This window comes from Ursus arctos, chromosome Y (genome assembly GCF_023065955.2).
Source record: "Ursus arctos isolate Adak ecotype North America chromosome Y, UrsArc2.0, whole genome shotgun sequence".
NCBI lineage: Eukaryota > Metazoa > Chordata > Mammalia > Carnivora > Ursidae > Ursus > Ursus arctos.
The window spans coordinates 29,470,240-29,493,551 of record NC_079874.1 but is presented as its reverse complement, the minus strand read 5'-3'; the positions used below and the strand labels follow the sequence as shown (position 1 = coordinate 29,493,551).

General features: G+C 49.5%; 1 protein-coding gene and 1 long non-coding RNA gene across 5 annotated transcripts in view; one reads left to right on the top strand and one right to left on the bottom strand.

Annotated features, from left to right (window-relative positions):
- LOC113240782 (CD99 antigen) overlaps positions 1-15,133 on the top strand; it is a 36,111-nt gene extending 20,978 nt beyond the window's left edge. Inside the window, exons 6-10 of one of the 4 annotated variants that reach the window (XM_026478199.4) lie at positions 2,362-2,406; positions 3,754-3,807; positions 4,719-4,832; positions 11,420-11,476; positions 12,916-15,133. In XM_026478199.4, the coding sequence (XP_026333984.2) occupies positions 2,362-2,406; positions 3,754-3,807; positions 4,719-4,832; positions 11,420-11,476; positions 12,916-12,941 (296 nt within the window). In that variant the 3' untranslated portion in view covers positions 12,942-15,133. Of the gene's footprint in view, positions 1-2,361; positions 2,407-3,753; positions 3,808-4,718; positions 4,833-8,320; positions 11,027-11,419; positions 11,477-12,915 lie in introns of those variants that run through there. The other 3 variants (XM_048213187.2, XM_048213188.2, XM_048213189.2) reach the window with 3 other exon arrangements.
- On the bottom strand, positions 2,946-23,287 carry LOC130544373 (uncharacterized). The gene is made up of 2 exons (XR_008960598.1): positions 22,869-23,287; positions 2,946-5,724 (listed from the first exon to the last, which is right to left on the bottom strand). It is a non-coding gene; the product is annotated as an uncharacterized LOC130544373 (long non-coding RNA).
- Positions 23,288-23,312: the final 25 nt, after the last annotated feature.

Sequence of the window (23,312 nt, the reverse complement as noted above, 5' to 3'; positions counted from 1 at the left end):
GGGCGTGATCCCGGCGTTCTGGGATCGAGCCCCACATCAGGCTCCTCCGCTGGGAGCCTGCTTCTTCCTCTCCCACTCCCCCTGCTTGTGTTCCCTCTCTCGGTGGCTGTCTCTCTCTGTCAAATAAATAAGTAAAATCTTTAAAAAAAAATAAGAAACCTTCATACCTTCCCTTTCTTATTTCTTAAAAGAGATGGTGGGAGTCAAACAGTTTAGGTCCGTGTGTGCTACTGTTTTTGACTTTTTTTTTTTAAATTGCCGTCAAAATTATACCAGTGCACCCCAGTCCACCTGTTGGTGCAAGTGTGTGTCTCTCCTGCACACCGTCTCCGGGACTCGTTGTTATCACCTGGAAACATTTGCCAGACATATGGAGTGAAAGGTTGCACGGTCCTCGGCCCTAATTTCACGTCTTTAGTTCGGAAATTACAGGAAGTTAATTCGACGTGTCAGTTGGACATGTCTGGTTTCTCTTTTGGGCATTGCTCGCTGGTGTCTCTGGTTCTGGGTTACATTCGAGGATAACCGGCATCTCCTTCCGGATCGAGAAGCTTGCTTCATTCACGTACAGATGCTCTTTGCCATCATTTATGATGAAAACATTCCCCCCCCCTTATTTTAGCCTTTGGGTATTTTTCACACTGCTTTTTTGGTAAGTGAGTCTTTAAATGTGTGTGTGTGTGTGTGTGTGCGTGTGTGTGTTTCCCCGTGAGGTCTTTTATGTTTGCACGGTTTCCCTGCGTCTTTGCGGCTCTCCGGTTTTTCCTTTTAATTTAACACTCACTTAGTCATTGTCTCTGATCCCTCTCGGGAGAAAGACAACCCTCCTTGTATTGTCATTTGAATGCTTTCCAACGAGGAATCGATTTGGAGAGTGCTGACCGTTTGCAAAATTGAGCTTTTTTGCTTCGGATTCAGTGTTCTGTCCTGCTTTCTCATTGTTGTTCCTATAAACATCATTCCTCAATGGCTTTTGCCTGTTGGTATTCGTGTCTGTGAATACATTGCACGCCCATTATTTTTCTGCTTATTTCCGTGATACGGAAGCGAATTCCGTGCCTCTTTCCTCACCAGCCACGTCACGATGAATCCTTGCTACCTGTTAATACGTTTCCCTTCGTTGTGTAGTTATCACATTATTTGCAAAATGATTTTTAAATCAAATCTGTATATCTTTTTATGCTTATGTTTCGTCTTTCCAGTTTTCTTGTATTTGAATCATTTTGCCTTGGCTGGAAAACCCATATTACATTTCATCAGGTGCATGTCCTTATCAATGCATACGAGCATATTTTTTTTTCTTTTAACCCGTGAATATGACAAGGTATAATGAAGCCTGTCTTTCTGCAAAATTCATCCTTGACTTTCTGGAATAAACTGTACTGAGTCATGATAGGTGTTGTTAAATCGATGGGTTAAATCTGATATTATCACCTAGCTATTGCTGAAAAACAAAATATACCCAAACCCAATGTGGTTTAAAATTTTTAAAATTGTTATGTTTTGGGGCACCGGGGTGGCTCAGTCTGTTGAGCGTCTGACTCTTGGTTTCGGTTCAGGTTCTGATCTCAGGGTCACGAGAGCAAGCCTCACATCAGGCTTGCACTCAACATGGAGTCTGCTTGACACTCTCCTCCCTCGCCCTCTGCACCTCTCCCTGCCCACTCTCTCTTGCTCTCTCGGTCTCCAAAATACATAAATAAAATCTTGTTTAAAAGATGTGTTGTGTGTCATGAGTCTGGACCAGGCACGGCTGTCACGAGTCTGTGGTCAGCTGGTGGGTCTTATGGGGTTGGCTTGTCCGGATGACCTCAGCTGGGATGACTAAGGGTTCTCTTATGTGTCTCCCACACCCTGCCACTAGCTTTGATGAGCCCCTTTCAAGGGGCAAGAGCATCAGCCCCAACGGAGACTATCTTAAAATATTGACCTGGCTCCCATTTTGCCAACTTACCGTTGTCCAAAGTACGTCTCGTGGCCGGGTGCAGAGTCGAGAAGTGAGCAGAACGTGCCACGTGTAATGGGGAGAGTGAAAACTTAGGGCCGTTCGTGGGTTGAATCTATACCCGACCAATTTACATTCATCCAAAAGGTTGGTGTATGCTTTCCATTTCTTTTGGTGTCTTTTTCAGAATTCCCAGCAGAATGTTTGGTGAGACTAATCGTAGAAAAACAGAATTGGGAATTCAATTGTCATTGCATATTTGAAGGGGTTCTCCGATAAAGGAGAGCCCTTGTTGGATTGCCCCTGCCTGCCCCAGATCTGCTTTTGAGTCTGATGGTGTTTTCCTTCATTCCAAGACATCGAGACCCTCCTGACAGTCCCAATATGGGAGCTGACACTGTGTTTTTGTCTCCTAGGTGGGTTTTCAGATTCCGATCTCATCGACGGGGCTGCAGATGGAGGTATTCTTACTACTTCTTCTCTTTTCCCCCTATCACCCACCTGCTGCACACAACGACACCAGGGTCTACAGTCCTAGCCCTCGGCGAAATCACAGTCGGCTGCTTGGAGATCTCTTCCCATCTCCTCCATTTGTAGATGCATCAAAGACGTAGACTGTCGGGCCTGCCGCACAGAGGCTGGTCCCTGGGAGCTGGGTTAATGGGTCGGGGAGCTCCCCGCCATATGCATGGGGCTCGAGGCCAGCATATTGGGCATTTCTCAGACATCTCCTGAATTTCCCAATCACCTGGTTTTTTTGGTGACTGTTGGGTGTTACCAATGACGTGTGTTCTATTATTGAACGTAGAAATGAAAGCCCTGAGAATGAAGTCATGGGACCCTTGTTGGTAGAGTTACAACTGGAAAAGCCAATTATCTACCTCTCTCTTTAAAATCTTATGTTTTAGAGTAGGGTCCAAAGCAGTACTTAGCTATAACACGTCTTGTATAAATAAGTAAAAATATAAGTATACAATAAATATAATAATACATGTGTTCATAGTAGTTGAATATATTAATATTGATTTATTATAGTTACGGGTAGCTCATCGTAATATGCACTCACTGTTTCCCTTAAACAACACGAGTTAGGTCTGCCCGGGTCCATTTATTTCAATAAATGCGGTATAATCCTGTAAATGTATTTTCTCTCCCTGATGATTTTCTTTCTTTCTTTTTCTTATGATTTTCTTAATCACGTGTTCTTTTCCTAGCTTTCTTTATCGTAAGAGTGCAGTATATAACACATAGAACGTACAACATATGTGTTATCGAGTATTTGTGTTATCAGTAAGCGTCCCACTCAACCGTAGGCTATTAGTAAGGAATTAAGTTTTTGGGGAATCAGAAGTTGTTTGTGGATTTTTGACTGTACCGGGGTTTGGCTCTCCTTATCATCTTGCGTTATTCAAAGGTCACAGGTACATGTCCTGGGAGTCAACAGGAATGTGCCTTGGATCACCCTGTAGCCATGGGCCGGGTCTCAGACGGGCTCCAAAGCCCCGGCTGGGATTCTCCCCGAGCCCAGCAAGAGGGGTCAGAATCCATGAGGCACCCAGGACTTACTGGCTCTCCTGCAGCCAGCCCACCATGGGAGGGGAGCTTTGAGTCAGGAGCTGAGCCTGGGTGTCAGGTAAATGGGAGCAAGTCCGATGATACAATGGGCAAAGCAAGGACTCAACAAAGGGAAAGGACTCTGTGAGTTCCTTCACAGCTCAAGGTCCCAGGAGTTGATCTTTGGGATGAGATTTTCTTTACCAAAAATCTTCCCAATGCAACTTGTCTGCAAGCCTGTTTCTCCCCTGTAGGAGGCGGTGGTGGTGGCGGTGGAGGAGGCCAAAAGCCTGATGGAGGGGAGCAGGGTATGTACACATGGTTTCTGACATCTTGGGTTTCTTACGTGCACTGTTGAGAGAAATGGAATGCAGCGGTCAAGACCAAACGTGTCGTGTTCGCTGTGTCATCCTAAAGCTGATGGCGCAAAGCATCAAAGTGCGGTACTTTGCGCTGTGGGTGTCCCAAGCACCCTGCTCAAGTAGCTGGTTGATGTTCTTGAATAGACTCAGCAACGGGGTACTGATGGGGCCCACAGGTTAAGTTCATTCATCTTCCCACCGTAGGAAGGAATACCGTCTACATTCCCTGGGGTCCCCCCTAGAAACAGAACCATTGGGATCTATCTAGATATACATGTAGGTGTAGATATCCAGAAAGAGATTGATTATAAGGAATTGTCCCACATGGTTACGGAGGCTGGGAATTCCTGTGATCTGTTGACGGCGAGCTGGAGGCCCGGGAGAGGCACTGGTGTGGTTCAGTCCTAGGCCCCAGGACTGGGAACAGGAAAGCTGGGCGTGCAAGTCCACACCTGAGTCTCAGATCCCAAGAACTAGGAGTGCCCGTGTGCAAGGGCAGACGAAGACCTCCAACTGTTAGGACCCCTGCGCTGGCCATAGGGATGGGAGGAGGGAGGGTGTGTCGTCCACCGGAAACCCGTTTTGCATTGGAAGCGGTATGTGTAGTCACATGAATTCCAATTCCAGGTGGGACTTTTGGGGAGCAGTCCTTTGTGTCATGCAAATGGATTGGAGGCGGCGTTTGGAGTTGGGCAAGGTTCTAGAGTGGGGTTTCCTCCACGGTCACCCTGGGGCCCTGTGTCTTAACGCTCAATCCCACCTTGTTCCTGTGGGCAGTGCCTCCAGCCACATGTCCTGGGCGTGGTCTGATCTCCACGAGTGTTCCCAGTCACGGTGCCGTGTGCTTCTTCCCTCAGCTGACTCCCCTGGGGTAGTCCCTGGCATCATCGGGGCCGTCGTGGTGGCCGTGGCCGGAGCCATCTCCAGCTTCATCGCCTACCAGAAGAAAAAGTTGTGCTTCAAAGAAAACGGTAAGGTGTTTGCGGCCGCTTCCTGTCCTTCGTGCCCTACTAACTTGAAAGCTGTGCTTTCTCAAAACTAAAACAAACCGGAAGTCCCGTTGGCATGAGACACGTGTGAGGTGGATGATTGTTCAAGAGATCGCTGGAATAGTGGGATCGGACTTTGTAGCTTCCATTCCAGCACTGCCCATGTGGAGTTGTGCAAAGTTTGCAAGTCACTAACCACCCCCGTCTTTGGGTTTTCTGTCTCTAAAGGGGGGAAATGATCGTCTGCACACCATAGGACTTTTGTGAGGATCTATAGGGCTGTGTGTGTAAGTCTTGACAGGTTGGTTGAAGAAATATTAGCTCTTGGAAATGTTTATTCATCCTATTTAAAATTGCTGTCATCCTCATAACCTTTAGGACAAGAGCGATGGCTGAGGGAGCCGCCATATTGTTTTCTCCAACCAAGGGAATTAAACTCAAAACACAGGGTGGCTGATTCCCTTTCTGGTACCACCTCATACCAACAGGTGCTTGGGAGGGTTCTTGGGTGGGATATAAAATTTACAGGCGAATGTGGAGGATGTCATGCCTGCCCACATAGGGATTGGAACTCCATCGTTTTGGGTGTTTGGGGACTGCCTAGGCAAGAGTCTTTGAATTACATAGGATTTTCCCTGATGTCCGTAAATTGTCTTTTGAACATAACTCATGTTCATGCGTCTCTGGGTTGCTCTAAGTCTTGGCTTCTCTCTTGCAAGATGAACATGGGGGTTGGACTCTGATGTGTCTTTAGGGGTCCCGTGGTCTGTGGATGGAGCCTCATGATGTCTGAACTTCTCAACCTACCTGTGGTTTCAAGACCAGATTCACACTTAGCCGTTGACCTCCATCCTCAAGGACCACCGACTGAGGACTGTAGGGAAATTCACAAAAGATTTGAATAGATGGTGATACAAAATTTGACTATAGGGAGGGAGTCTGCCCTTAATCTCTCATCATTCTAGATTTTTAGATTCACAGATTCTGTTTGGAGCCCAAAATTAAAAGTCTCAAACAGCTTGTGGGTTTAGAGATGTAACATAAGCTGCTGTTTGGCATCCTTCTTTTTGCAGTGAAGGGGAAGGGTGCCTGATTATATCTATTTCCCATATGTGACCAGGCGCCTTCCATCAGGGGCGCTCAGGAAACTGTGCTCAGTTGCCTGAATGTTGACCATCCAGCACGTCCAAATGCACAGATGACCAAGGTCAAGGACACGCCCAAATGGACAGATGACTGAGGTCAAGGACGTGCCCAAATGGAGAGATGACCGAGGTCAAGGACGTGCCCAAATGGACTTCATTTCTGCCCCCCGCTCTGAAGACATGCTGAGCTCAGAGCATGACGTCCAGCCAGGAGAGGAGGAAGGCATGCCCGCTAAGGAAGGATGCTTGGGAAGCCCGGGCACAACGATTTTCTGAAAATCTGTAGGTGACTTTCGAATCCAATTTGGATTTCCAATCCAGTCGGATTCTGGAGTTGCAAAGCATTTCTGTCACCGTGTGTTTGGGATATATGGCCCCCTTGGATGCTATGATGCCGATTGGACATTCGTATGCCGAGGCACAGGGATTTGGGGAAGGACCCAAGAACCTTAGTGGACTTGACATTGTCTCGTACTTGGAATGGTTTCATGAACTTGGAAAACCAATGGTCTCCATCCCCCTGAACGCCATTCCTGGGTCTTGGTCTTTCTTTGAAACATTACGTTCCTAAAGGGGTAGAAAACAGAAAGTTCCCCAGGTAGGAACTGTTGAAGTCACAAATTTCAAAAATAACAGCGTCCTTCCTGAAGAGTGGGCTGAGGACAGCCTGGGACTCAACGTATGCTCTGAGCAGCCAGCTAAATTCATTTATCCAGAATTTCGTACAGTTCTTCATTCTGCATGAGCCAAGAGGACACTGGGGGCGACTTCACAATCTGGATTTGCTTTCTGGTTTTTATGGGGTTTATGCTCTTTGCTGGTGTAGATGCACAAAGAAAATGTAAAAAAAAAAAAAAAAAAAAAAGCCAACAAGGGAAGGAAGCTGGTGGTTTCGATTTTAGTCACGACGTGCCTTTGTCTGGGGCCATAAAATGCCCAGTGCTAAGTCAAAGAAAATTAGGTGCTCTTTTTCTCTAAATCCCAGGACGCTAACACAGGAGAGTGAGTATCTCTTCCGAGTCTGTGAAGAGACATTTTGGTGTTTTCGACCTACATTGGCAGGTGAACTCCGTGTTTGTCTCCATGACGCATTTTCTTTTTTTTTTTTTTTAAAGATTTTATTTATTTATTCGACAGAGATAGAGACAGCCAGTGAGAGAGGGGACACAAGCAGGGGGAGTAGGAGAGGAAGAAGCAGGCTCATAGCGGAAGAGCCTGATGTGGGGCTCGATCCCATAACGCCGGGATCACGCCCTGAGCCGAAGGCAGACGCTTAACCGCTGTGCCACCCAGGCGCCCCTCCATGACGCATTTTCATGAACAGACATAGAATTGACGCGTTGGGTCCAGGCATTGGGTTCATGAACATCCTAGAACATTTGGGGAGTCTGCATTACCGCTTATGGGTTTTCTTGTAGGGGCGGTGGTGTAAAGAAGCACATATCCACGTGTAGTTGTGAGCTTGGACGTTTCCTAAGAAGCATGTGGCCACAGCGCGTCCCAGCGCTTGAAGAGACCATTTTCTGGGGGGAAAACCACTGCGCTACAAGCGTGGCTGTTTTTGTAGTGGGTGGTTTTTCCCAGGATCTTGTCATTGCGTTGACTGTTGTAGGGTGTGTTGAGTTGGGCATGAAGGTTAGTCTTACTCAAGTGCTTTTTAGTGTCATATTTTGAGCTGAGATGCGGAACAGTGTCCGTGGCCAACGAAATTTGGTAGATCGGTCCTTTCCATTGCTGGAGATCGGGACATGTTTGGATGAGTTTAATGTGGTTTTCTTGCACACGGCTCATGCTGGTCTTGTAAGAGCCGTTTCGGGCGTGGGCTCGTGGCCGGTGTGTATTTTCGTGGTTTGCTGTGCTGGCTTCAAGGGACGGGTTTGAGCGGCAAATGGCATGGAAGGTGACCTGCTGGCACAGAGTGCAGCTTCAGGCGGCTGTCACTTGGTATGCACGAGGCTGTCCTTCCGTGGGCGTGGTGGCTGATTCGTGTGCTCACACGCGTGTCCGCCTGCCGTTTCCAGCAGATGCTTGAGGCGTTGCTGGGCTGAGCGGCTGGCGTGTCCCTTGTCCTTCCCTCCCTCCCTGCTTTCGTCCTCCCTCCTCCACCTCCCTCTCCTCCTTGATTTTGCTTCGGTCTCTGAGCCACGCCTCCCATTGCACCTTGGGCTTTAAGCATCGCTTAAAAAAAAAAAAAATCCTGGTCTACTCTTGAGCGCGATGAGTGTCTTTGTCACTCGGACGTGCCTGCACCTGTCTCCGAACCGTACCTTTTTGGTTTTTGCGTGGTTTTGTTGTTTGTGCTCATTTCTCGACCTTTCGTTTCAGATGAGCCGAGGATGTAGGGACGAGCGGGAAACCGTGCGCGCGCCTGGAGCTGCCCCTGTGCGATCCGTGTCCGCTAGAGACGCAAAGTCTAAAGCCAAGCCCGGCATGTGCCCTGCTCCCTATGGCTAGTCAGTTGCCATGGTGATGGCATGCCTCCCAGACCGGATTCTGTGTTTCCCCCACCCCCCTACCCACCCGCTTGTACATGCACGAAGCTCATACTATTATATCGTATTAACGGGCGGGAAGCTTCAGGACATGGAGAGGAATGCAAATATTTTCTTGTAAACTGAAATCCGAGGGGAACAAATCACGGTGGGAGGGGTAGCAGGTGGGGGGAGTGGGGGGCGCTTGTATGCATTCATCCCGTTCACGACCGTCTGTCAGGTTCACGTTTGCCGGTGAATTGGGCTAGACAGAGGGTCCCGAGGCAAAGCCCACCTGGTCGTATGGTTTTGCCTCGCAGTGCCATTTTCCACGTCCGATTTCCCCCCTTCTGTAGTTCTTTGATGGGTTGCCCACCCCAAGTCCCACGAAGCCGGTCCTAGCTGTCTCTCTGACCAGTGTTACATTTTTAAAAAATAGGTGTGTGTCCCACTTGACCCACTTCTCCAGGTGGGAAAGGAAAAAACACCCACTTATTTAGGAAAAATGAAAATCTCATGATCTTAGCATTTTAAAGTCCGTGGAGCACGGGGTGGTCCTCGCCAACACTCGAGAATCCGCACGTCCTGGATCTTCCCGCAAACGTGAAATCATCCGGGGATGTTTCCTCCCCCTGTGCACGTCCGGGCATCTCCTTTCCTTGAGCGTAAAAATCGCTCTTCTCATTTGGACCTCGTGCCGAGCTGCCGCGGGATGTCCGGCCCCGGGGGTGGGGCGGCGGGGTGGTGGTGATGTGAGGGCTGGGTCGCGGGTGGGTTGTGGGGTTAGTTAGCATTGGTGGTTAATGGGGAGGGGAGCTGTCGTGGGCGCTCTAAATGCTTTTCTCATGGGTCTGGCCCCCCTCCGTGGTCACCTTGGCCCCCACCTGGCCTGTTGGAGGAGGTCCCTGCAGGTTTCTCGGTTCTTATAAATAATGAAGCTTGTTCCCCAGTTAGCAAAGGGGTGGGTTTGAGTCCAGTGTGTCTGTGCCCCCAAAAAGCAAGTCCTCGGTGTAGCCTAAAGTCAGGCACTGCTGGTCAGTGGTCCCCCAGGGCTGTGGTCCTGGCTCCAAATGCATGTTGTGTGTGTACGTAAATAGTCCCCAGGCACAGACACCTGCTAAAGCTGCCATTTCCATGACGGTTCTACCAGCGACAAGCAGTCCCTAGTGCAGACGAAAAGCATATGCCTTGCTTTTGTTTATTTTGGGATGTGCTGTGCGTGGCCTTTTCTGTTTCGAAGGCAGGGCAAAGTGGATGGGAGTCAGGGTGCGTCCTGTGGAACACGGTGTCCCCTGAGGGGTCTGTGGCACGATGGGGCACAGGTGCATGGTGTCTCTGGGGCTCGCATAGGCCGCTTTGGGAGATGGGGAATCTGGCTGTTGGGTCCCTGGTGCGCACAAAGCTTGGCCTCCCTTTGAAGTGTCAGCCTCCGCCAAGGGCTGTGTGCAACTCCTGCAAAACACGTTGCCAGCAGGATCTGGGAGAAGCGGCCGGGGGACAAAGCCCCGTCGGAATCACAGCCAGCCAGCACCAACGGTGCTGGTGTTCGTGCTGCATGCCCCGTGCATGCGGATTCTGGGGAGCAGGGGTTGTGTCCTGCTCCCCAGAGGACAGACACCTGTCCTGGGCCATGCAGCGTCCACTGTGCTCCCCATGCATGCAGATTCTGGGGTCCTGCTCCCCAGAGGACAAACACCTATCCTGGGCCATGCAGCGTCCACTCTGCTCCCCGTGCGTGGGGATTCTGGGGTCCTGCTCCCCAGAGGACAAACACCTATCCTGGGCCATGCAGCGTCCACTCTGCTCCCCTTGCATGGGGATTCTGGGGTCCTGTTCCCCAGAGGACAGACACCTATCCTGGGCCATGCAGCGTCCACTCTGCTCCCCTTGCATGGGGATTCTGGGGTCCTGTTCCCCAGAGGACAGACACCTATCCTGGGCCATGCAGCGTCCACTGTGCTCCCCGTGCATGCAGATTCAGGGGTCTTGCTTCGTCCAAAGTGCAGCCGTGACATCGTTGCCTTTGGAAGGTTCTCCAAAAGCCGGCAGTGTGTGACGGTAACGTCAAAAAGCATCAGCAGGGAAGATGCCCTTCTGCGTGTTGTCCCCACACGGCTGTGGCCGTGACGATGCTTCCTTGCGCCAAGTGGCTGTGTTGCACTTTGCTCTTATGTGTGGCCGGATAAGCTGTCCAGCTGCAATCTGCTCGAAAACCCGTATGCGCCCACGACAGCCACCTGCCCCCTTCCTGCAGAAGACGCGACATTTGAGCGGTGACGGTTCTCTTGCAACTCTGGGTCTCCGGCAGGGGTCTGCGTTTGGGGCTGGGGGGACAGGGCGACCGATGCTGGGCTTCCTTGCATCGGGACCCGTTCGTCCGTGACCTGCAGCAGAATGCGCGTGGCGTGTTCTCGTGGGACGGTATTCTCGCCCTGGCAATGCACTCTGTATAAACTTTCGAGCTCTGTGCACAGTCTCGATGTGGTTCTCTGGGGCCCCTTTGTGGCCGGCGCTCCTGAGACACCAACATCGTCAAGAAATAAACCTCTTTTGCCTGTGACTCTCTCGCTTGTCTTGAATTCCATCCACGTGTGCCGTGTATCTCGGGAGGGGGGCGAGTGGGGGCGGCGGGGGCCGTGGTCATGTCTGCTCTGATGCATAGTGCTCACATTTCCAAATAGAGATTTCCCCCAAAAATATTTTAATTGACCGAGAACAAGAAAACCCGAAATCAAGCTGATGGGACCCCGCGAGACCCCCTCAGCCTTCGATTCCCTGTGCACGGAGTTGCCCTGGGGCAGGATGGGTAGGGGGGGCGTCTCTGTCTCCATCCCTCCAGGTCCCGTTGATTTTGGCGGGTAGGGTGGAGGATGGGCAGATTCCGCTTGCCGGTGACCTTAGGGGGCCTTCTGTGTATTCACCCCCTTGGGGAATCTTTTGTGCTTCCTTTCAGCCGACCAGGGTGAGCCCAGCCCCAAGAACCAGGAAAGCACGAGCGCGGACCAAACAGGTGAGCCACGGGCCGCCGGCCCTCACCATGTATGTCTCTGCATGAGGTCCCTCCCACGGGACGTGTCCAGGGGACGCCGTATAAACCCTCCAGGGCTTGAGGCTTCCAACGACACCCACTTTTGTCCCTCTTTCCGTGTCAATGGCCGTACGTTCCCAGCGGCACCCCCCGCGTGCACACTGAGCTGGCCGGGCGGTCAGGCGGTGGGTGTGCGGCGAACGGTGAAATGCATCTCTCCCGAGACACAACTTTGTATCGTGATCTTGTGGTTCCTTGTGCCACGTCCTTCCGACCACGTGGAGAAGGTGGGTTTTTTTAAATGAGGGGAATCGTCTGCTATTAAAAAAAAAATTAATAGCAAGACTCGACGAGGTGCCATGGGGACCGCTACCTGTTTGCCCAGAGAGAGGCAGCCTGTGCTGAATGGGACGCGTATGGAATTGACAGAAATGTTTCATGAAATTGTAACGTCCTCGGAATTCTAAAAATAGACACTTTGAGGACGGGTGTGTCTCGCTGTTGCCTCAGATTGGGGACACGTGTGTAAAACGAGCTAGCGTGTTTAGGCGCCCAAAATGCACAAGAGACCTCTAATCCGTAAATGAGTCGGTGAGCAAAATCTTAACCCCAAATCACTTTAAAGCAATAAAAACCACGGAACCGGATTATGGAAATTACGTATGGTGAGATTTGGGGGATCACGGACATTTTGGGCTGCGTTAGAAAAGTCACTAGAAGAAAATGCCTGCTCGGATTTTTTTCCCCTACTTTTCCTGGGTATTTTTTTTTTCCTAGGAAAATATGCCTTCTGTGTTTCATTCCTATTTTTCCTGGAGTTTTGGGTTTTTTTTTTCTAGGAGAAAATGCCTTCTCCTATTTCTTTTTCCTTCTTTTCCTGGAGTATGTACTTTTTTCCCTAGGAAAAAAATGCCTTCTATATTCTTTTTCCTATTTTTCTTGGAGTACGTTTTTCTGGGTTTTATTTTTGTTTTTGTTTTTCTAGGAGAAAATGCCTTCTCCTATTTCTTGTTCCTATTTTTCCTAGAATATGTACTTTTTTCCTAGGGAAAATAATGCTTTCTGTATTCTTTTTCCTATTTTTCCTGGAGTGCATTTTTCTGGGTTTTATTTTTGTTTTTGTTTTTCTAGGAGAAAATGCCTTCTCCTATTTGTTTTTCCTAGAGTATGTATTTTTCTTTTTCTAGCTAGAGTTGATCGTACTCTGAAATTTGTTGAATTCCCCGCCACCCCCCCCCCCCCCCCGAGCAGTAGAGTTGGTTTTTGCTTTCTGTGGACGATGCGTTTCGTGCTCGTTTATCTTCCATAGCAAGGGAGTCACCTGCGTCTGAAATTTTTAAGAACCAGACCGTGACGTGCGGGTTTTGGGGGGAGCTGGGAACGCCTTGTGACGTCTTTCTTTGTCTGTTTGTCCTTGCCAGTTCAGTGGAGTCTTCTGGAAAAATAGCAGCTTCGCTGCAATTTTTGCAGCTTCCTGCAACGACGTTCCCAGGAGGAAGACAAGACTCACCTTCCGTGTCTTCCCGAAAAACACATGCACCAGGGCAGCGACCTCCAAGCCGGGATCCAGCCCCATCCTGACCACGCCTCTGCTCAAAATGAGACTCTTTGTTTTGACCTTGAGATGCGTTGTGCCCGTTTGCACCATGCTGGGTAGACGAGGGATACTAACGCCGCGTCTTGCACCCAGAGGGGAATTGCGCTCACCCTGCCCGTGGCCGTGAGGGGTTTCCCTGTGGGGTGTGAAAGGCCGATTGTCCATCACAAAGTCGTGCCAACACCGACCCCACTGAAGTTCCCCCACCCGGAACTCTGGGCCGTCGACCCATTAACGTGTGAATTAAACCGAACCTTCCCTGGCGACGACCCTCGGATACAGTGAGATAAGCCTTCCATTAGTGTCCTCAAAATTTCCTTCATTGGGTAGGATTTTTTTTTTTTCACACCAGACTAATAAAAAAGAAATAAGAAACCAAGTACTTTTTACTTAAATGTTTTACCATGGGGTAACGTTTAAGAAAGGCTGTGGAAAGTAGTGGAATGGACCCCGTGGTCTCTTTTCTGGGGCTCTGAGACAAACGCTCAACCCAAGTGTATCTCTGCATTTTCGGGATTTTTCTTTCTCTGCCTACTTGCCTCCACTGGCCTTGGTACATCGGGGACAAGGACTTCTCAGCATTCAGATACTCCCCTGTGTTGCATACTTCTCTGTATCCAGATACTCCCCTGCATCCAGATACTCCCTTGCATTCAGATACTCCCTTGCATTCAGATACTCCCCTGCACCAGATACTTCTGTACATTCAAATAATCCTCTGTATTACATACTTCTCTATATTCAGATACTCCCCTGCATTAGACACTTCTCTATATTGAGATACTCCCTTGCATTCACATACTCCCCTGCATCAGATACTCCTGTACATGAGGGTACTCCCCTGTATTACATACTTCTCTGTATTCAGATACTCCCCTGCATTAGACACTTCTCTATATTGAGATACTCCCTTGCATTTAGATACTCCCTTGCATTCAGATACTCCTGTACATTCAGGTACTCCCCTGTATTATATACTTCTCTATATTCAGATACACCCCTGCATTAGACACTTCTCTATACTGAGATACTCCCTTGCATTCACATACTCCCCTGCATCAGATACTCCTGTACATTCAGGTACTCCCCTGTATTATATACTTCTCTATATTCAGATACACCCCTGCATTAGACACTTCTTTATATTGAGATACTCCCTTGCATTCACATACTCCCCTGCATCAGATACTCCTGTACATGAGGGTACTCCCTTGTATTACATACTTGTCTATATTCAGATACTCCCCTGCATTAGATAGTTCTCTATATTGAGATACTCCCTTGCATTCAGATACTTCCCTGCATCAGATACTCCTCTGCAGTTCAGCTGCTCCCCTGAATCGGATACTCCCTTGCATTTCAGATACTCCCCAGAATCAGATACTCCTCTGCAGTTCAACTACTCCTCTGAATAAGATACTCCTTTTCATTTCAGATACTCCTCAGAATCAAATACTCCTCTGCAGTTCAGCTACTCGCCTGAATCAGATACTCCTTTTCATTTCAGATACCCCCTTCCATCAGATATCGCCCTGCATTCAGACACTACCCTCTTCCTCCATGTCGGTTTTTTGTGGAAATTTGTTGACTGTCATGTCTTTACAAAGTGTCTTAACTGCTTTGGTGTGAGAGCTTGCTTTAACTTTGGGGCAAAACTGCTTTATGGCAGAGGAGCTCCTGCTGTGTTTCCTAACAACTTGAAATGAACTGAAAGCATACTCTTCCTTCTTGACGAAAATGACTTTGTTTAATTATTTCTCAGCTTTTGTATGAAGACGTCATAGTGTCACGTTTTTGAAATCAGGATTAGAAAATTTATGTAGAGGGACGCCCGGGTGGCTCAGTCGGTGAAGCGTCTGCCTTTGGCTCAGGTCGTGATCCCGGGGTCCTGGGATCGAGTCCTGCGTCAGGCTCCCTGCTCAGCGGGGAGATTGCTTCTCCCTCGGCTTCTGCTTCTCCCCCTGCTTGTGCTCCCTCTCTCTCTGTGACAAATAAGTAAATAAAATCTTTTTTAAAAATCCTTAAAAAAAAAAGAAAGAAAATTTATGTAGGCTGGCGGGAGACGGAAACACAGTTGGAGGGTTTAAACCTGGGTCATAATGTATTTATTGTCTGAGGTCAGCTTTGTTACGATGTGTGTGTGTGTGTGTGTGTGTGTGTGTGTAATTGTTGATGGGCACTCCCTAACCGTCCTCCAAGAAGGTTGTGCAAATTCATGGTGCTCCCCGTGATGTCTCAGCTGTCCTCAAATAGCTCTGCAAACATGATGGACTTTGCCAACCCGTTGAAAACATGGTATCAAATCAATGGTTTACATTGTGTCTGTCTCAACACAGGTGGGATGGAGAATGTGCGTGTGGAAAATCCATGTGTGCTCCCTTTGTGGGGGAGCCATTTGAACGCACCCTTTGCCCATTTTTACATGTGTCTTTGTTCCTATTGTTAGTGATCTGTGGGAACTCTTTACATATTAAAGACAGTGCTGGTTTCTGACCCTGAAATAGGTAGCCAAAAACTTTTTTCACTTTATTTTTAGCCTTTTAACTGAAGTGATGTTTTCTCCATTCATTGTTATCATTTTTATGTAGTGAAATTACTTAATGGTTTCTGGGCAGGCTGTTAGAGTTAGAAAAACATCAATCTTACTAACATTTTTTTTTCTTTTAAACATCGGGGGCAAATAGGTGGTTTAGTTGGTGGAACACGAGACTCTTGATCTCAGAGTTGTGAGTTCAAGTCCCATGTTGGATGTGGACATTTACTCAAAAATAAAATCTGTAAAAAAACAAAAAACAAAAAAAACCCCGCAAAACCTCAAACTCTGTTCCAACACGTTAATGTGGGTTATTTTACATTAAAATACTCGATCCCCTAGAAATGCATGTTTGTATAGGAAGGAGGAAGAGATTCTGTTATGCGGTTTCCCCCCTCCACCCTCTGTGTAGGGTATCATGCCATTATTCCCAAACCGTGTACCCAATATTCCATATATATGTGTAATCATGGAAGAATATCCCTCTTGATGTCTAAAAAAACAGAATATCCCTCTTTAGAGCTTTCGTCAGGAGTGGGTATCGAATTAAGTGCTTCTGCAGAGTCTGTGGGGATGGTCGTAGGGTTTTCCAGTTTATTCTGCTAATATGATGGATTCGATACGATTCCATGCAGAAGCATCCTCTTGTCCTTGACCTGGGTCTTCGTTGGTGGTGGGCTGGTCACTTGGGGTAGGGCTTTTGTGTCCGTATCCGAGAGTGACCTCGCTCAGTGTTCTGTGTTTGCATAATTTCTGCAGATTCTGATGGACTTTCTCCTTTTCATCCTGAGATATTGGTTTGGCTGCAGCCACCTGAGCCTGGTGTGTGTGTGTGTGTGTGTGTGTGTGTGTGTGTGTGTGTGTAGACGGGATAATTGATTCCTGTCTTTCGTTCCTCTCTTAGGGAAACAGAGATTTAAATTAAAAAAAAAAAAAAGCTTTATTTCCACTTTTTCATTGGAAAATCATCCACGTTTCCTGAGCGTTCAAAACACCTCCGCATAAATTTGAACACAGAAGTTCCTCCTAATTGTTCCATATTCTCTGGGTCCACGGGGAACCCTTCATCCTTATGACTTCGGTTTCGGTTCTCGAATAATGGTTGGATGATAAGCTTCGCCATTTCTGCGGTTTGCGCTTGTGACCCCTGTCACTGGCGTTCTTTGGGTTTACCTGCCGTCCATGCAGACGCGCCTTGAATCGAACGCTAATTTCCACGATTTCTCAACGTTTCGTATTGAATATCATAAATATTCCAGGCTCCGGCTTTTCAACGGAGCTCAAGGGTAGACCCAGATCATTCTGATTCCTATTTTCCAGAGAGTCTCCATTTCCCGGTGTTTTTTCTTGCTCGTCAACTCAAGGATTTTGAGAGTTTTTTGTTTTGTTTTTTTAATGACCGCGTGATATTTTTGTGTTCTCTGCTTTCTTGGACGTGGTTACCAGTCTCCCGGCGTTAGACGATGCGAACGTTCTATGTCGTTTTGTTATTTTTAATTTATGTCTTAGAAAGATTTTGTTAATTAATTTATTTGAGAGACAGAGAGCACGAGCGGGGGGCGGGCAGGCAGAGAGAGAGAAGCAGACACCCCGCCGAGCAGGGAGCCCGACGCGGGTCTCGATCCTGGGACCCCGAGATCATAACCTGAGCTGAAGGCAGACAGTTCACCGACGGAGCCCCCCAGGCCCCCCAACTCTAGGCGGTTTTAAAATCTCGTAAGAACAGGCGTATTTTGTGACACGTGATAATGTGGCATTCGAAATCTCGTGTCCATTGATCGCGTGTGATGGACGCACGGACCTACTGTTTTCGGATTGCTCGTGGCTGCCTCCCACCTGTAATGGCCAAATGGAGTGGTTTCCGCAGAGCCCGTGTGCGTGGCTTGCAAAGACGGACACAGTGGCTCTCGGGCTCCGTAGGGCACACAGTTGCTGACAGCTGTCTGACTTCACGCGAAATGCTCGAAACTGTGTCTTGCTTGCCTTGGGCATGATGCCCGGGTCCGCTATGAGTCCGCCGCTTTACGGCACCTGCAGGGACTTCTGAGCTCGGCCGTGCCCGGTTCATTGCTAGCATCTCCGGCCACGAGTGCCTGACAAGGGAATCGGCATGCACCGCTCTGCTGCTCAGAGGACGCCCACGTATGGCCAGACATGACTGCTGCATACAGCCCGGTTTGCTCAAGCCGGCTTTCCGGGGGCTGGCTGCTCCTTTCCTGTTCTGCCCATCCCCTTCTGTTGTCATACCCACCTTCCCGGGCACGTGGCAGGTTGCAGGGGTAGCAAATGCATGGGCTCCCTCCCCCTCTGGTCCTGGGAACCAACGTGGCATCTGTGCCCTGCATCCTGGATGATTACCTGCAGGCAGGAGCAACGTGGTCGGAGGTCCCATTCTGGAGGTCGGCATCCCCCCCAGACAGCTGTGGGCTTCTCTGCCTCCCTGTGCTTTCTTTACTGGCTGTCGGCACGTCACCTGAGCCCTGCATCCCTTGCTCTCTCCTAGTTAACCTGGGGCAATTGAAACAGGTGTTTTATATTCTGTGCACCTTTTTATCTTTATACGCAACCGTATGGGGTCGAGGGAGGCTGTGGACACCCCTTCATGCACGTGGGAGCCCCCCTGCCTCAGCAGGTTAGGATGGGGGTCGTTGGAGCCCGTCGTCTGCTGCAGACGGCCAACGACATAAGCAGAAACATAGGCATATGGTCCTGTCCCACCTGACTCCAGGGTGACCCCATCCTAAGCAATTCCATTTACACCCACCCGATGTGCAACAAAGGTCGTGTTCTGCAGGACGACCAGTGACGACTGCAACGTAGGATTTTGGGGGAGAGGTAAGGGGGCCACGATTCGATTGCATACCCCGGGGCAACCACCCAGCTGCGTTCTGGACAGTTGGTGGACACGGACTCACTCACCCACGACGTGGCCTTCGGTGTCTGTTTTCTGCCCCTGAACGTACACTCTTGAAAGTTTATCCACATCGCGGTGTGTACGTGTGTGTGCCAGACCTCCGTTCCTTTTCGTCATCGCGGAAACGGGGAGAAAATGTCTTTCCGAACGCGTCACGTGCTGCTCTTGACTGTCCCACGGAGAGTCTGGGGTTGCAAATGCAGGTTTCTTTAGAAAGAAACACCTGCGTGCACCCCAATCGGATCTGAGTATCTAACGTCGCTTTATAACAATGCTCCGTGGAGAGAAGCTGAACCGAACAGCAGACACTCAAAGGACACGTTTCTAGGTGCCGAAAAAAAAGTCAGGATTCATTTCCCCTTTCACATCTGTTTAGCCTAAATCCAGCTTTTGGGGGTGGGAGAGGGTGCTATAGAAACAACTTTCACCACCAGGATTTATTACTTTTTTTTTCTTTCTTGTGCACGAATGCCGTTTCTCAGATGGGTTCAAAGCCTTTTGGAGATGGTGAGTTTGTATTTTTCCCCGGCACACGGAGGCAGGCAGCCAACAAGGGTCAGTCAACGTCTGTGTGTGTGGATAAGAGAGACACAATCACAGAGCCTTACAGAGTAAACCTAATAAATTCTGGGGAAATGGGGGGGGGGATTTGCCACCCGGCTATATTTATGTCTTCTGCAGACAGATTCCCAACACAAGATGTAAAGAATTTGGTGCTTCCATAAAATGCTTCCGACATCCATGATGTGCACTGATCCATATGCCTTTTGTGGGGAACGAGGTAAAAAAAAAAAGAGAGAGAGACAAAAGGGGAAATTTTGCAAAGTTAGATGGAGCTTGAAAGCTCCGGCCCTCGGTTTCCATCCTGGATGGCACCGTGGGTCCCAGAGGGGGCAGAGCAGGTAATTACTGCAAATAACATCTCAGACCCTCTTCCCGACAACTGAGAGCCTCTCCAGTGGTAATGACAGCGACTGATGGCGGTATTTATCTGGAGCCCTAGCCCCGCTTTTTTCTCCCATGCCTTCTCCAGCTTGGGGTGGCCACGAAAAAGCTGGGCTCTGTGTCCCGAAAATTGCTCTTAAGGTGAGTGCCTGCGTGTTTCACGTGGGTCAGCGTGTCAGGAAGGACTGATGGGCACTTTGGAAATGCATTCGGTCCGGCTCCAACCCTTTCTCGGAATTATGACGTTGCGTCCGAATCCAAGTGGTGATGGAAGGAGGGGGAAAGAAAGAAAAACAACCCCTCAACACAGAAGAGGTCCATGTGTCGTTCCGTGCAACGGTGCTGATTGACATGACGTGGCATTGACATCGTGGCAGTGGTGATGGTTCCCTGATGCATAGCATGTGAGGGCTTGGGGGGTTATTTCTGAGCTAGAAGAAAAATGCTAATGCTTAGTACTTTTTTGTTCTTTTCTTTCAAAGAAAGGAACATCTGTGAATGTCCCATTCCTACTGTGACAAAGAATTACCAATCAGGTGGCTTAAACCACAGAGATTCATCTCCTCCCAGCTCTGGAGACCAGATGTCTGAGATCCAGGCGGGGTGGGGCTGCTGAGATCCAGGCGGGGCAGGGCTGTGCTCCCTCAGGAGGCTGTAGGGAGGGTCCTTCCTGCCTATTCCAGCTTCTGGAGCCCCAGGCGTCCCTGGCTGGTGGTCGCGTCCCTCCCTTCTCTGCCTCTGTCTTCACGTGGCTTCTCCTCTGTGTCTGTATCTCCTCCTCTGTCTCTGAACCCACCTGGATCATCTTAATTAATTACATTTGCAATGAACCTCTTCCCAAATAAGGTCCCATTTTGAGTTCCTGGCCATTAGGACCATAACACATCTTTTTGAAGAGACACAATTCAGCCAAAAACGGATTTGTGCATCTCCCGAGAGCAGGGTATCTTTTGAGTAAGCTCAGCGTCACATCCCACCTCTGGGCTTGACACCGAGCAGGGAATTGCCAAATAGTTGGTGGGTGACAGACTTGAGTCTTTGAGATGTGAAGAATACTCATGAAACCAGGGAAACAGACGCCCTCCTTACCGAAAAGCCAAGCCATCTTGAGCAAGAGTTCTCTCCTGATGGCAAGCACTGAATGTCACTCTTGACTTTGCTCCCTCATTTGGGGGTCAACCCGACCCACTCTGGACCAAAGACGGATGGCTGGATGGTCACCTCCATTCCCTTCACCAGCCACCTTCATCCGAATTCCCCTCAGTGTAACTTAACGGGTGATTTTTGAACGTGTGCTTTGGGCCAGCCATCATCAGGACAGGTTAAGCACGGACAAGCCTTGGACTCAGGTTGCCATGCTTTTTAAAGATTTATTTATTTGAGAGGGAGGAGAGAGTGCATGAGCAGGTGGAAGTGTAGAGGGAGAGAAGATTCTCTAGTATACTCCCAGTGAAGAAGGAAGCCCCACGCCGGGCTCAATCTGATGACCCTGAGAGCATGACCTGAGCCAAAATCAAGAGTCAGACGCTTAACTGACCGAGCCACCCAGGTGCCCCCAGGCTGCCTGGTTTTGAATCCTAGCTCTGCCATATGCTAGTGACTGAAATTTCTCCAGATCCATAGAAGAGTATTTTGAAGGTCCATATGTGATTGAATATGGGAGCCATGTTTCCATTGGTTCTCTCTCCAAAGAATGCTTGAAACCCGCTGCCCCCCATGACCATTAAGTTTGCCCACCTCTGCTGATGTCACCTCCCCCAGCATGACAGCCATGTCTTTTGTGACCTCCTTGTGTCAAATTCAGCCCCATCTGTAACTCATCTCCTGGCCACTAGTGGGCTTCTCTTCCCATGAGGTCCCCATCTCCATCCTCCCCTGATCACAAGTGCAGTGTGGTCCCCTCTGCCTGCAGAACCGAGATCTTTAAATAGCATTCAGGACTAGCAAAGTCAAGACCTGGCCGGTCGTCATTTTAATCCTCAAGGGACCCAGCACAGACCTTATTATCAAGACCAAACTCAAGAGCACAGAGGTCCACACCTCCAGATTTGCTTGCCCAGAATGTTCTCCCTTCCCTTTCCCTTCATCAGATTTGTACTTGCGCTTGAAGGCCCAACTCAGATGTTTCATGGTCCTGATTTTTGGGGGGAAGGAAGGAACAGCCATAAGATAACTTTCAATAGGTCCTGTGTCTCCATTTCACATGGTCATTACCTCCCTTTGCTACGGGACAAAATGAGACACAATAGACAATGGAACTTGGGCTGCTTTCAACATAATTTGGAATGTGCGCTATCCATAAACGTCGAGTCTGACAAAGTCCATAAATATGGGGGCAAATGCATTCTCTATTCTGATGGCCCACAAAGCAATGAATGTCAGGTCCCAGTGTCAACAGTGCAACACCATTGATATCTGAATGCCACACCCCCAAACCTACATGGACAAGGAATGGCTTAGCAGAGAAAGTATCATCTCCAGGTTGTACAGAATCTCATAAATTCTCTATCAGATGCTGTCACATGGACATGAGCTAAGTCACACTCTAGGTCAATACGGAAAGAGGCAAATAATGGCTACTGTTCACCTCTCGATCATTCGTCCTAGTTGGCATGGTTGTCCGCTTGGGCTGGTATGACAAGATACCAAGGACGGGACGGCTCAAACAATAGACACTTATTTCTCACTATCCTGGAGGCTGGGAGTCTGAGATCCAGGCCGGGCTGAGGCTGGAGTGTGAGATCCAGGCGGGGCCAAGACTGGTTCCTCCCGAGGCCTCTCTCCTTGGGGTGTAGACACCATGTTCTCTCTGTGTCCTCACGTGGTGGACGGAGAGAGCTATGAGGTCTCTATCTCTTCTTATAAGGACATGAATCCCATCATGGTGTCCACCATCATGACCTGATCTCAACGTAATCAGTCCCAAAGGGCCCACCTCCAACTCCATCCCATTGGAAGACAGGGCTGCAGTGTATGAATCTGGGGGGACCAAACCTTTAGTCTGTAACAGTTGGCCATGTACACAGCGCCCCCTAGAGTTGTTCCCCACAGTGGCTCTGGGCTTCCTGTTTCCTACTGAGTGCCTTTACCCCACAACTTGCCCGAACGCTCTGTCCTTCCCATCTTGCGTCCTTCCTACTCAGCTTTTAAAATCATCTCGAGGCTACAACCCTCTCCAGAAGGTCTTTCCGACACCCGGCTGAGTTCAGACTCTGCCAGGTATCCCCCTCCTGCCCAAGACCTCGGTGTGCGCCCCTGAGTTATGCAAGGTCACACTGCCATCGTCTGGTTTAACTTTCGGGGTCCCCTCCTCTTTGTAAACAACGACTCGTTTTTCAACCCCGGCACCCAGCGTGGGCCTGGCTCAGAACAGATGTGAACTGACCTGAAGCAGCACGCCGGCAGTCTCCAGATGTGTGGGCAGAGAGCGTGTCCTCCCTGCGCCCAGGGTTGGCAAAGCTTTGATCTCGAGGCGCCTCCCACGCCTGCAGGGAGCAGAGCAGCCGAGCAGGTGTGCCGGCTTCCCGAAGCGGAAGATGCCCACTGATGCCAGGTGACGCCTGTTTCCCTGCCGTGCTGAGAGCTGGCCGGCGAGCACCGCTGGGGGAGGCCCAGGTCGGCCTTCAGCGTGCATGCACTTGCCTCATCGGCTCCAGGCTGTGGGGTTTGGAATCTGCGCACGGGGCCCATTAGCTTTTGGCAAGGGGATTGCAGCTTGGTTCATACTTTCCGCTTGCAACGTCGCCTCCCTTCCTTCCCAGCTGGGAGACAGGAAGTCAACACACGGAGGGTGGGGTCCGGGAGGCCGGATCTCACGAGCCGCTGGGCT